The 13,420-nt window shown below is 44.2% G+C and overlaps 1 protein-coding gene across 1 annotated transcript in view; it reads left to right on the forward strand.

Moving 5' to 3' along the window:
- The first annotated feature begins 60 nt into the window (after positions 1 to 60).
- Positions 61 to 13,420, forward strand: part of spg11 (SPG11 vesicle trafficking associated, spatacsin) — an 89,739-nt gene continuing 76,379 nt past the window's right edge. Inside the window, exons 1-6 of the mRNA XM_056282353.1 lie at positions 61 to 72; positions 121 to 389; positions 670 to 857; positions 4,861 to 5,088; positions 7,154 to 7,349; positions 8,942 to 9,079. Of these exons, the coding sequence (XP_056138328.1) occupies positions 61 to 72; positions 121 to 389; positions 670 to 857; positions 4,861 to 5,088; positions 7,154 to 7,349; positions 8,942 to 9,079 (1,031 nt within the window). The remainder of the gene's footprint in view (positions 73 to 120; positions 390 to 669; positions 858 to 4,860; positions 5,089 to 7,153; positions 7,350 to 8,941; positions 9,080 to 13,420) is intronic.

A 13,420-nucleotide genomic window follows, 5' to 3' on the forward strand; every position in this document is an offset into this window, starting at 1 on the left:
GATTGGGCAGGCTGTTTACATCATATGACAGGAAAATGTTTCTACGTTGCTGAAGCTATCATGGTTTTCGCTGTATATAAGTGCATTTGAATTAAATCTTCCACGAAAATGGCGCTTTAGACAAGAGTTAAAATAGTAGTCTGTGCTATATGTTGTCTATTTGAGGTCCTGAAAATGTCAGACTCATTTGAACCGCAGGAGAATAACTCGATAGAGGTAGCTCTCATCCCCGAAAGCAAGCTGTGTGGAAATGTCGGGGAGACGGAGAGGGCAGGAATGGCTCAGGGTTGTTCCTTGTTCTGCGGCATGGGAAGCAGTGGAGAGTTAACCATCGGGGATTTAGCAGACGGCGAGACGTCGGGAACTACGCTAAGTGGCCCCTATTCAGAGTAAGAAAAACAAAATCTGTTCCTATGTCAGAGAGCCGTGAAAGCAAAACATACACCGCCGGTGGTGTAGTGGTGTATGTTTTGCTTTTATGGGTGTCTGTAAGTGCTTTCAAACATGTGTCAATGATGGAAATTCAAACAACCAACTCCCAGCGTTTGGGTATTTTCCCCAATTCAGTTCAACTCTATTTTGAATTCAGAACTTTATCACCAGAAATTATTCAATAGAGTATGTAAGAAACAAGATTAATCTGTTTTGTTTTGTTCTGTTCTCCCCTAGCTTTGCATGGGAGGAGGTTTCGCTCAACATGAAAAATGTCAGCAGCTCCAGGCTGTTGGCTGTTAGTTCACAGTGTGACCTGAGGCTGTTGGAGGTGAGATCAGATGGATCTGGCTCTGTTTCTCTGGCCTGCATTTGTGAGTGCTCTGCAGACCGTTTGGTACAGATGGTCACAGACGAGGACCATAGTAAGTACCATTCTGTATCTTCATCACATTGCCATGGTCAGAGTTTACAAAATCACACCCCCTGGAGCAATACAGTTGGAAGTATATTGGCACAAGACGCTGACACTGAACTACGTCCGACATTGTACAATTGCAGGACTTATAACAAGACTAACATAGTCCTACACTACATACACACAAATAGGTGCTGACTTTATGACAGTACATACACACATGACACAGGGATAGCAGGACCTCTAATAGACTATAAGAAACATGTTGATAGACATGTCTTTATGCATGCTCAATAATCCGGGTAAGGGAATCAAAGAAAGTTGAACCAGTTCATCTGCATACAACATTTCAAAAATATGCACCTAAATGAGTATGTCCTGATGTCTGAAACTCCAACCAAACAGCCACATCTCGACTCACATTTTATATGTTGTATCTAGATGAACTGATTCAGCTTCCTTTGTTGATAGACGTGGTAAAATGGCAATAGGACCTCAGACACACTAATATCATACTGCAGTCCATATATGCATAATAGGGACAATAGAGTCTCTAATAGACTAAAATGTTACCACAGACCAGTGGCTCTCAATGCAGTCCTCAGGTACTGTCGCTACTGCTGGTTATCTATCCTGCAAAATAGTTCATACATTAACTTGTTGTGCCAGTTATCCCAGCCTCCAATCAGGGAGCTTTTAGTCCTGGAACAGTTGAATGATTGAATTTACATGTAAATGGATCCACTCTGGTTAATGGGTGATTACTGTTATATGGACAGAATGCGTAGATATTTGAATGGTTTGAACCTATGTGTTTTTTTAGAAGGAATAATCGAACACAATTTTTGGCCGATTTTGACAGTCCTGTAGTGCAGTAATTATCTCCACCAGGCGATAGCGCGGAGGGGGGATTATGCATCTGGTCGCCTTATTCACCTCGCCGCCACGTGAAAGTGCCATAGTTTCCAATGCTAATACTCCACTGTAAAAATATAATTTCAAGAGTAGGATTAATCACTGTCACAAGCTGGAAATAATCTCAGTAGCTACAATAAAACATTTCCCATGGCTGAACTATGTTATCTTACCATTGTTTTGTGAATGAAAGTCAATAAGCAGAGCAGCCATTCACCTTCATTCATTTTATATCATGAACATCGCAATGGTTAAAAACATTTGACGTCTTTTAACAAGGATTTTGAAATTATGATAGCCTGATCCCTGTCATTCTATGTCAGACTTGGTCGCTTTTGTGCAAGGGTCCACCTAGGGGGCTGCGCATCCACAGACCATGCACAGTTTTAAAGGGGTGGAAGGATGGCCAGTGCCACCCCTATAATCTGATTGGCTACCCCAAAATTGGCTTCCACCTCGCTGTGGGGCAGGTGATTGGCCCAAGACACACTACTGTGCCTGTCTAGTTTGTCCTGCTTTTGCGGAAGAGGCTCTTGAAAACAAAGGGTCATTAGCTGCACAGCAAATTCAGGTAATTCCCTCTACCTCACTTCCTGAAATGGTGACCTTAATGAGACAGCTACGTTAATAGCGTTTTTTGTTTTTTTTCTTCCAGTTTCTCCAGTCATTTTTGTAAACTGAAAGTTCAATTCTACTCTTGAAAGGTTGGGGCTGCTCTGATTGCCCAGTCTTTTTGTCTGTTTTTTATCGCCAGTGCTGTTCTCTCTCTCTCTCTCTCTCTCTCTCTCTCTCTCTCTCTCTCTCTCTCTCTCTCTCTCTCTCTCTCTCTCTCTCTCTCTCTCTTTCTCTCTCTCTCCCCCTCCCTCTCCCCCGCCCGCCATTTATTTTGAGCTCTGTTCCCCAAGTCCACACCCCTCCTTTCACAGTCTGATTCTGGAGTATGAATGTTAAAGGTGCTGGTGATATGAACATGCCACTTGTTTAATCCAGATAAGAGATAAATACAAAAACTGTACAATATCTGCACTTGTTAATCAGATGCCTATTACTCCCACATAGAAGTGCTGTTTGTGCTGTTGGTGACATTGCACTGTTCCCTCAGCTATGTTTCTGCAATCTCTGATTGCATATAAACAAGGCATTGTTTTCTAACTGCATCAGTCATAGGCCATGATCTCATCCCCATATCATAACATACATTGGCTTATCATGATAATCACAATTATTTTGCTGTTCTGATGTCATTGCGGCCTGTCAGATTTAGTCATTTGTCAGTGTGCCATATAGGGAATTATCCCTGACAATATAATCATGACATTTGAGACAATTTGCAAAATTAATATAATATGAATTGGTGTGCCTTTTGATTTTTGTGCCCAAAAATGTTGAGAACCACAGTATTAGGCTACAGTGTAATTATGCAACTAGACTACAACTTGAGACAGTCTGCCACAACCTCATATCTAACAAATAGCCTGGAAGGATATCTAACATCAATGTGAACATGTTCTTGTGTTAGCTAAAGAAGTACTTCAGCCTGATATCTAAACTTATCTTATCCGAGTCTGAAACATTGCCAAACTATGAACATTGAGGTATAGCTTTCATGAAGTCAGCTTATTATTATTATTATTGTTATTATTATTTTATTTCAAAGTAGCCTTCCTTTTGGTAAAAAGCCCTCATCAGCTCTTTGAATGGATTTTTATAGATCCATGACAACAAATACTTGCACAAGTTTAGTTTCAGGTTGGAGTATCATTTATTATAATAAAGCTCAGGAACCTGAAGATGGTAATACTCATTGTTACTTCGTCCAAAAATCTCACTAACACTAACTCTGTATGATGTATGTTACGTATCCAGTCATGCTCATCTCCTCAGATTAAAACAAGCCTGTAAATTGGTGCTATGTTGGTGTACCATGGCAGGGATTGCCTAACACACCTTGCAGTTTTTTCTGCAGAACTAAGTCCATCACTTTAACAGCCTTGAATATGGTCAGAACCTGTTTTTTATCTTTATCTAAAAACATCTAGGCATCTTATTATATCAGTATACGTATGCTGTAAAGTATGGTTTACTATATAATCCAGATTAGTCATACAAGTTAATTTAGAGGAAGATAAAACCCAGGGTTTGCATAATGCTCTTTTTGTGTGGAGGTTTACTTCGCATTTGACTACTTAATAGCCTTAACTTTTGTAAATGAGCTCAGAAAAAGATCCTATTTTTGTAATTTTTAATGTTAGCCTACTTGATTATAAAGGTTCTGCAAAATAGGAGACTGACCATCAACAGTTATGTGTATGCATGTAGCCTATTAATTTATGTTTTAGCCTACTATTGGTAGAATATTAATGCATATAAAAATGCCATGTGCTGTGTGTGCTCATAAGAACACATTGTGGCCACCTCTAGACATCCCTCTGCCAGCCCTGGGCCACCCTAGTAAAACATTCCTAGAGCCGCCACTGCCACAGACTGACAGGCAAAACTTTTTATTAGGTAGATTTTTTTTATCTTAAGCACTGCATATTAAAAATGTTTTCCTGTATTTCCCATTCAATTAACTTGAGCGCTGTGTAAAAGTCTTATAATGACAAGAAAAACATTGGTTTTACTGCCCGTGTGTGCATGTATTTCCCTTCTCCCTGTAGGTGAAAAAAGGGGTGGTTTGTCACCAAGTTTGAGCACCGGAGAAGGGGCACTCTACTGATCGCATCCCTTTAGTTATAATTTCAGTTGACCTGCAGTATAACACATTTATTGAATAATGGTAAAGGCATGCCCATATCATGACAATATGGCACCACTGTGCTGTCTAACATGGTGGCTGCACTGATGTAATGATGTGTTATGGCTCGCCAAACTCTTGTTGCTCCAGGACCTTATGATCTACAAATTAAACACTTTCAAAGACCTGTAAGCTTCTGTCTTCGAACTGCTGGCTAACTAGCTGGTTAATCCCAATTCGTCAAGAGTTACTTACAAAACACTGGTGAATTACCTGCCCAAGCAGCTGCAAGATTATATGTATTTCAGCTACATTTACCTGCACAGTATCACCCCTGCTGTCCCCTTCCCTTTCTCAGGTGTGTCTGAGCTGGTTTCCCTGAGGCTGCTGTCCTTCGCAGATGGACGATATCTCCTCTTGATCAACAGCAGCCTGGTGCTGCAGATGTTGTGGGAGCCAGGCGCGGAGGAAGTGCAGAGCCTGTCCTGCTGTACTCTGCAGCTGCCTGAGACAGCCAGGAACGCAGCCTCTCACGTCAGTCTCCGCAGGGGAACCCTGTTTGTTCTCACCACCAGCGGAATCATATGTATCCTGAACTATCTCTACTTAACATGTAAAACCTAAGTATGCTTGAAATAGAATAATTGATTTGATCACCAGCGAAGTAATTGGTCATGGATTAGCCGAAAATCTGATTTCCCTTACTAAATTAAGTTAAGGTTATTTTTACTGTTTTGGTTTCATTTTTAAAGGAAGCCCTGTTTTGTGGTATGTTTCCAGAAACACTTCTCGTGCTGAATGATCAGTTAATCCCCCCCCCACCCCCACCCACTTCTGTACTTGGATTTATTTGAAGGTTGTTGCCTGTTTGCTGGTGTTCCAGCACTGGTGGGCAATTTCACCCACTGACCACAGCATAAGGAGCTAGCAGGGTCAGCAGGCCCATTAGCTTTCATTGGAACGCCGCATCTTCTGAACTGACGAGTCAGCCATTACAAGCCAGAAGGGGTCAACAACCCCATTAGTTTATTGTTGTTGGGATTGACGGTTAGGATGAATTAATGTGTGAAATGTTGGCCAAGAGTAAGGTGTGCTCTCAGCATGATGTCTTATATATAATATGAGGTATGATATAGGTATGATATAAGGGTGGGGATACCTGCGGTCAGTTGAGACTGAAGAAGTCACTTAGATGAGTGAGGAAACGTTTCTCTCAATAAACGTTGTGTCCAGATGAACTGATTCAACTTCCTGTGATGTCAGCATGATGTCATTCTAGCGTAGGAGGCTCCACGTCTCATGGCGGTTATAAGCAAGTAAAGAATGAATCGATCGTTTGAAAAATTTCTTTCAAGTCCTAGACTTTCTTACTGTTACTATGTCCAGTAAACTTGAAGATGAAGGGGCATCCGTTGTCTGTCAACACGGGGATCGCCGGTTCAAATCCCCGTGTTACCTCCAGCTTGGTCGGGCATCCCTACAGACACAATTGGCCGTGTCTGCGGATGGGAAGCCAGATGTGGGTATGTGTCCTGGTTGCTGCACTAGCGCCTCCTCTGGTCGGTCGGGGCGCCTGTTCGGGGGGGAAGGGGAACTTGGGGAAATAGCGTGATCCTCCCACGTGTTACGTCCCCCTGGTGAAACTCCTCACTGTCAGGTGAAAAGAAGCAGCTGGTGACTCCACATGTATCGGAGGAGGCATGTGGTAGTGTGCAGCCCTCCCCGGATCGGCGGGGGGTGGAGCAGCGACCAGGACAGCTCGGAAGAGTGGGGTAATTGGTTGGGTACAACTAGGGAAAAAAGCCAAACAAACAAAAAACAAACATTGAAGATGAGCTATGCTATTACATGGTAAATAGACTAAGCTGCCAGAAGCTAACTTACTTTTGAGCAAAATTCTCAATGGTGTGCCCATTGAGAGTTTTTTTTACATTGAATGTATGGACCTATATATTGATTAATCTAAAGAGGGCACTTCTTAATATTGATTTTGGGTTTGGGGAAAGGAATAAAACATACATTTCCCTCCAGTCACTCGGGATAAAATAAATGTGTTTTACAGTTACCCCAACAACTTTTTCAACAGCCTCTCTTTTACCTATGTGTTTTTACTTATCTATCTATCTATCGATCTATCTGTTTGTCTGTCTGTCTGTCTGTCATGCATCCCTCACCACACCCATAAACCTCCTCTTTTCCTCTTCCCTGGCAGCTCCTATCTATCTATCTATCTATCTATCTATCTATCTATCTATCTATCTATCTATCTATCTATCTATCTATCTATCTATCTATCTATCTATCTATCTATCTATCTGTTTGTCTGTCTGTCTTACATCGCATTAGAGCTGCTCTTGTTCTCAGTAGGGTGTGGGATGTTTTAGAAAGCAGAGATGATCACAAATCAGTGATTGATGGATCACACTGTAAGTTGTTTTTTTATAAACAGTCATTTGGATTCTGGTGTCCTAGAACTTGCTGTTGAGCCCTCTGGAGGTGTGGTGAATCTAATTCAACCAATTTTCAGTGATATGAGGAATTCACTTTATAATCTTGATGATCCCGATAGTTAAGTGACTGAGAACATTTAGATCATCTCCTGTGTGGTGTAAGCTGGTCCCAGCAAAGTTGTCCTAAATGAGGGGCTCCAGATATGTTTGACAGCGCAGAGGGCACCCAGCTGGCCAGTATGGACCTCCCCGCTTACCTGAGCTCTGGGCTGGGAGAAGAGGAGCTCCCCCGCCCCTCGTCTTTCTCCCTTTTCCAGGTGTCCGCTGATCTCAGTACTGGAGTAGCTGCCACTCGCTCCCAGGCCGCTGTGGCTGTCGACCTCAACCATTACTTCAGGTAGGCTGCTGCTCATCGTTTGACAGTCACAGGTACCCTGAATGGATAAAGCTACTTGTTTGTTTGATCCTTATAAGAGCCAAAATGTGAGGATGCTCCCTTTAATAGTGAGTGAGGTCATGTTCAGTGATTGGCTCCGAGAGAAAGCTGCGTTAGGCACGTGAGCATAAAGTTTTTCTACCGTGTGACACGATGTAATGAAACCCTTTGTTCAGTAAACGTTTTTAAACTGGATTACATCTCCTGTCATTCGCGTCAGACTGGAGTTACTGTGCCTACAGCTCATTAGAGGCTTAACTTGACATCCAGAAGGAAAGCCACTACAGTTCTGATGCTGCTGTCTTGGCCAAGTCTCTCTGGAGAAAAGCTTGACATTAAATTTAAATACTTGAAATTACATAATTATTTGTGACACAATTATTTGAGGGAAATAATCACCAATTTTCAACATTATTTCTGTATATCTTGTAGAAATAACACTATTAGTAGCCATGATCACGGTGACACAGTGGTAAGCACGGTCGCCTCACAGCAAGAAGGTCCTGGGTTCGAACCCCAGGGTTGTCCAACCTTGGGGGTCCTCCCAGGTCGTCCTCTGTGTGGAATTTACATGTTCTCCTCGTGTCTGTGTGGGTTTCCGCCGGGTGCTCCGGTTTCCTCCCACAGTCCAACAGCATGCAGGTCAGGTGAATCGGCCATACTAAATTGTCCCTAGGTGTGTGTATGTGTGTGTGTGTGTGTCGGCCCCGTGTGATGGCCTGGCGGCCTGTCCAGGGTGTCTCCCCACCTGCTGTCCAATGACTGCTGGGATAGGCTCCATTATCCCCGTGACCCTGAGAGCAGGATAAGCGGTTCGGATAATGGATGGATGGATTTTGGAAAGGCACCTATATTTTTATTTTTTTATTTATTTACTCGCCTGCCATCTTTAATTTTCTGAGGTATATAGATACTCTGAAGATCGTCTTGTTTTTATTTTTCTAACTTAAGAACAAGTGAAATTCCTAAAAAACGTGTTTCGTGCGAGACAGAGAGGAAGAGAATGAATGAATAACCAGGGCTCGTACAGCCAAACACACACAACCACAGCATCAAGACAAAAGCCTCTAAGTAGCGGTCTAAGCATCGGCTTTGTGTCGATGCAGTTGCCCACTGGGGACCAGGGGTTCGCGCCCCGGTCTCATCAGATCCGACTATGGCCGGACTCAATGAAGCAGCAATCATTGGCAACGCTGTCTTCGGGAGGGGGGCAGAGTCGGCTTGTGTTTGTCACGTGAATGCGTCTCTGTGTGTGTCGGAAAAAACAGTGTTTCGGCCTGGAGTCGCCTTGTCACGGAAGTGGGGAGGCGGTCTCCTTCGAGACTGCCGGCCGGAGAGATGCAGTTGGCGAACGCATGCAGTACGAGGGTGGGTGTTTGAATTAAAATAGGGATCGATTGGCCACTAAATTGGGAGAAAAAAGGGAAAAATCAGAAATAAATTTATATATAAAAAAAAAAAGCCTCCAAGCCGAGACAACAAAATGAGCCACGTTCAAAAAATATCAACAGTCCTCTGAATAACTTCTCCCTTCACGCTCTCACCTCCACCAGGAGCTTCCCAGACCACCTGTTGTGTGGTGAGACCCCCAGCCAGCCCACCCTCAAGCCCCTGCAGTCCAAGGACCAGGATAGCGTGTCCAGCTCCACCTGGAGCCAAGCTGCACTGGGCATGTGCTTCAGCACTGACCGGTAAATAAAACAATGATCACCATACAACACAATCACAACAGACCGCCTACTAATGATGAGAATTTCTGGTCTCCAAGAGCTGTTGTTACTCGGTGGATGGATAGGGAATGCATTCAAGATTCAAGAGTTTTATTTGTCACATACACACAAGTACAAGTCCCAAGTGCAGTGAAATGAAAAAATGTACGAGCTCCGAGATGTGCAAACAACAAAGTACAACAGGTACACACGCATTCCAATTTGCAATACACAATTTACAATTTACAATCAACAGTTAAGAACTCTATGTAAAAAGAAATCAGACAGCACAATATATACAGTAAAATCACTTAAGATAGAAATCTGAACTATATGTACTGAAATATGAGGTATGTATGTACATAATATGAGTAATGTGTAGTCGGTTACCTTTGTATGTGTGTGTGTGTGCGTGCGTGCGTGTGCTTGAGCATGAGGGGGGCAGTATGGGTCAGCGAGGGGGCCCCGGTAAGGTCACAGTTCACAGTCCTGATGGCCTGAGGAAAGAAACTCCATCTCAGGCTCTCTGTATTTGCAGCATGACTGTGGAGGTGCTTGCATGACCGCAGCAGCTGGAACAGTCCGTTGTTGGGGTGGTGAGGGTCCTTTATAATCCTGTAGGCTCTGGTTCGGCACCTCTTGGCGTATAAGTCCTGCAGGGTGGGGAGTGAGTTCCCAATAGTGCGCTCAGCAAAACTCACTACCCTAAGCAGAGCCTTCCTATCCTGGGCGGAGCTGTTGCCAAACCAGGCAGAGATGCATCCTGTCAGGATGCTCTCCACAGCCCCAGAGTAGAAGGACTGGAGGATCTTCCGGGAGACTTTGAATTTCCTCAGCTGCCTGAGGTGATAGAGGCGCTGCCTTGCCTTGCTCCCCAGAGTGTCTGTGTGTGAGTGCCATGTGAGATCCTCTGTAATGTGGACTCCCAGATATTTATACCTGCTCACCCTCTCCACAGTAGTCCCATTAATCCTCAATGGTGAGTACGTCCTCTGTTGTTGTTGTGCCCTCCTAAAATCCACAATCATCTCCTTAGTTTTGGAGACATTCAAGAGGAGGCTGTTGTCAAGGCACCAGAATGATAGAGCAGCAACTTCCTCCTGGTAGGCTATCTCGTCATCATCGGAGATCTGACCCACCACCACTGACTGTGTCCTCCGCAAACTTGATGATGGAGTTGGAGCTGAACCTGGCCACACAGTCGTGTGTGTACAGGGAGCACAGTAGGGGGCTGAGGATGCAGCCCTGGGGGGGATCCTGTATTCAGAGTAAGAGAGCTGGAGGTGTGACTACCCACCCTGACCACCTGAGGCCTGGCAGTTAGGAAGTCCAAGATCCAGGCACATGGGGGTATTCAGTCCCAGTTCACTCAGCTTGCCAGCCAGCCTGATGGGAACTACTGAAAGCTGAACTATAGTCAATGAACAGCAGTCTCACGTAGCCCCCCCTTCCGGCTGTCAGGATGAGAGAGTGTGGCGTGCAGTACCTGGGAGACGGTGTCCTCTGTGGATCTGTTTGGACGATAAGCAAACTGCAGCGGGTCCATGGAGCAGGGGAGGAAGGTGCAGATGTGGTCTTTTATCAGCCTTTCGAAGCATTTCATGACCACTGAGGTGAGGGCCACTGGTCGGTAGTCATTCAGGCATGTTGGAGAAGCACTCTTCGGCACAGGGATGATGGTGGATCTGGAAGCAGGCGGGGACCACAGACTCAGCTAGGGAGATGTTGAATATTGTGGTGAACACTGGAGCTAGCTGATTAGCACAGGTCTTCAGTACTTGCCCGGATGGATGGATACAGTGGCGGATTGTTAATCTGGAGGATCTGGAGATGGTGGGCCGATAACATTATGAGCTGATTAATCTAGCTGATTACTATAGATAGATATTGTGTATCTGATAGTGGTGTACACTTGTAGACTCTCTGTCTCCACCAGGGATGCAAACAACTCGCTTTTTGGCGAATGTTACTTTTTTCATGTCAATTTGGGGTGAATCGTCCAGATCTGAAGAGTTTTTTGAGGGGGCTATGGGTGATGGACGAATCTCCTTACCAATTCCTACGGTGTATTTCTGTCACGCTCATATGACTGAACTGCATTGAGCCAAAAATTCTACTCAACTGTGAGGACCCGTTGCAAGCACTTTTTAATATACATCACTGGTTACGTGACTCATGGGAGTGATGTGTAATGTGAGGTCCTCACTGGTTACGTGCTTACGTACCCAGATGCAACCAGTGATCTGCAAGATCACCTCAGCTAAGGACATTCACTTTTTCCTGTTTGTTGGCTATTTTATATTGGTTTGGCTTTTACCGTCATTTGCTGTGTATGTACGTTATGTATTTTCAGCTAACTTTATTTACTCCGTGTCAGAGCAGCTTCTCTTAGGTGAGACTTCCGCTTGTGAAATAATCTCAACGGATCCCATTCATTTAGCTGGCTGTAGGGTAGTTGAAGAGGATTTAACTTTATGCAAATGAATACAAAATGCCATCATACTGACTCAGCTCATATTGGAACTGTAGTAATGCCAACATCTTTGGATGAGCTATGCTAGCACTCATAATCTAACGTTATCAGTTCTAGAAAGATCTACAGTAGTCTCAAGGCACGGTCGGCAAAACAGTGCACGTCGAACAAGTTTTGAACATTTTAGAAGACAAGAATTCGACATGTAGTGTTATAAATACGTTTTTATGACATTAGATAAGTGAACTTAGTTGCCGTGCCGTTTTGCTAACAGCATTCAACTCCCACATTTTCAGAAGGAGAGAATTTGGGGGAAGTGATGCATTATTGTGCAACAGTTGGATGCAGGTTGCAGGTGCAGTTGGAATGGACTACTGATGGACTACTTACTAGCCACTTCACGATGAAAAGAAGTTCAGCTACATCCTAACTACTCTGAGAATTTAAGCTTGTCGTACTAAAACTACTTTGAAAAAGTAGCTCAACTACTACGTCCGAACTATGTTGTGGAAAAATTATCACAATGTGAGTCTGGTATTTCATAGTTACACAAAGGTACAGCTGAAGTGACAAAGAGCAAAGTGTGACAGCGTTTGATTTTGTAACCAGGGCAGGTACGACGTCACTTATGCAGCTAGAGGGTGTGTTTTAAGGAGAGGACATTGTTGGACATTGAGGACATAATTGAACTCCATGTAGTTAACTACTCCCCAACACTGCAGTTATGTTACTTTTCTAATTCTGAAAATTTAAAAAAAAAACTTAATTTACGACTTGACAAATGGAATTTCCTATTTATCTAAGCATATATATATATATATATAGCACAGGCCTTTGTCACATTGTTATATGATATTATGCTGTCGCATTTTTTTTTCAACTTCAGGTAGCTGCATCTTTTTTCACCATATATGTCTTTGCATTCCTGTCCGCATGCACGTGCTCAAACTGGTACATCGCAGCCAAGTCAGCAGGGAAGTAATTGGGGGCACTATTTTGTTCTGAAAGGCGCAAGCCACAGCACAAGAGCACCATCAAGGCAATGTGGTTCCCCGCCTGATGGTGGGTGGTCTTTACAGCGCCACATTTGCCGATCTTGGTACAAAAGTGTGTGCACAGAAAAGATGGATGAAGTTCACAGATACAGCGATGCTGATTTTTAGAATGTGCAGGGACATGGAGACCGAGTTAAATTAAACATGAGGTACAGAATGCACATTTTCCAATCTGGATACACATTCACAAATCTCCATGATGTTGAGGTTTAGCTACACATTCAAAAATCTTGGTATGTATTGGCAAATGTCAGGCTACACATTTAGCTATTTATTTAAAGGGATCCCCATTGAGGCATTCGGGTAGCGTAGTGGTCTATTCCGTTGCCTACCAACACGGGGATCGGCGGTTCGAATCCCCGTGTCACCTCCAGCTTGGTCAGGTGTCCCTACAGACACAATTGGCCGTGTCTGCGGGTGGGAAGCCTGATGTGGGTATATGTCCTGGTCGCTGCACTGGCGCCTTCTCTGGTCGGTCGGGGCGCTTGTGCGGGGGTGACGGGGGGGAATAGCGTGATCCTCCCATGCGCTACGTCCCCCTGGTGAAACTCCTCACTGTCAGGTGAAAAGAAGCAGCTGGTGACTGCACATGTATCGGAGGAGGCATGTGGTACTCCTCGGATCGGCAGAGGGGGTGGAGCAGCGGCCGGGATGGCTCAGAAGATTGGGGTACTTGGCCAGATACGATTGGGGAGAAAAAAGGGGGGGAAGGATCCCCGTTAGCTGAGGCCCATGGCACCAGCTGGGCTTCCTGGGGTCTGATACATTTTCAGCATTAAAGTCTTGATTTCATTT

Source organism: Lampris incognitus, chromosome 6 (genome assembly GCF_029633865.1).
Source record: "Lampris incognitus isolate fLamInc1 chromosome 6, fLamInc1.hap2, whole genome shotgun sequence".
Classification (NCBI taxonomy): Eukaryota; Metazoa; Chordata; class Actinopteri; order Lampriformes; family Lampridae; genus Lampris; species Lampris incognitus.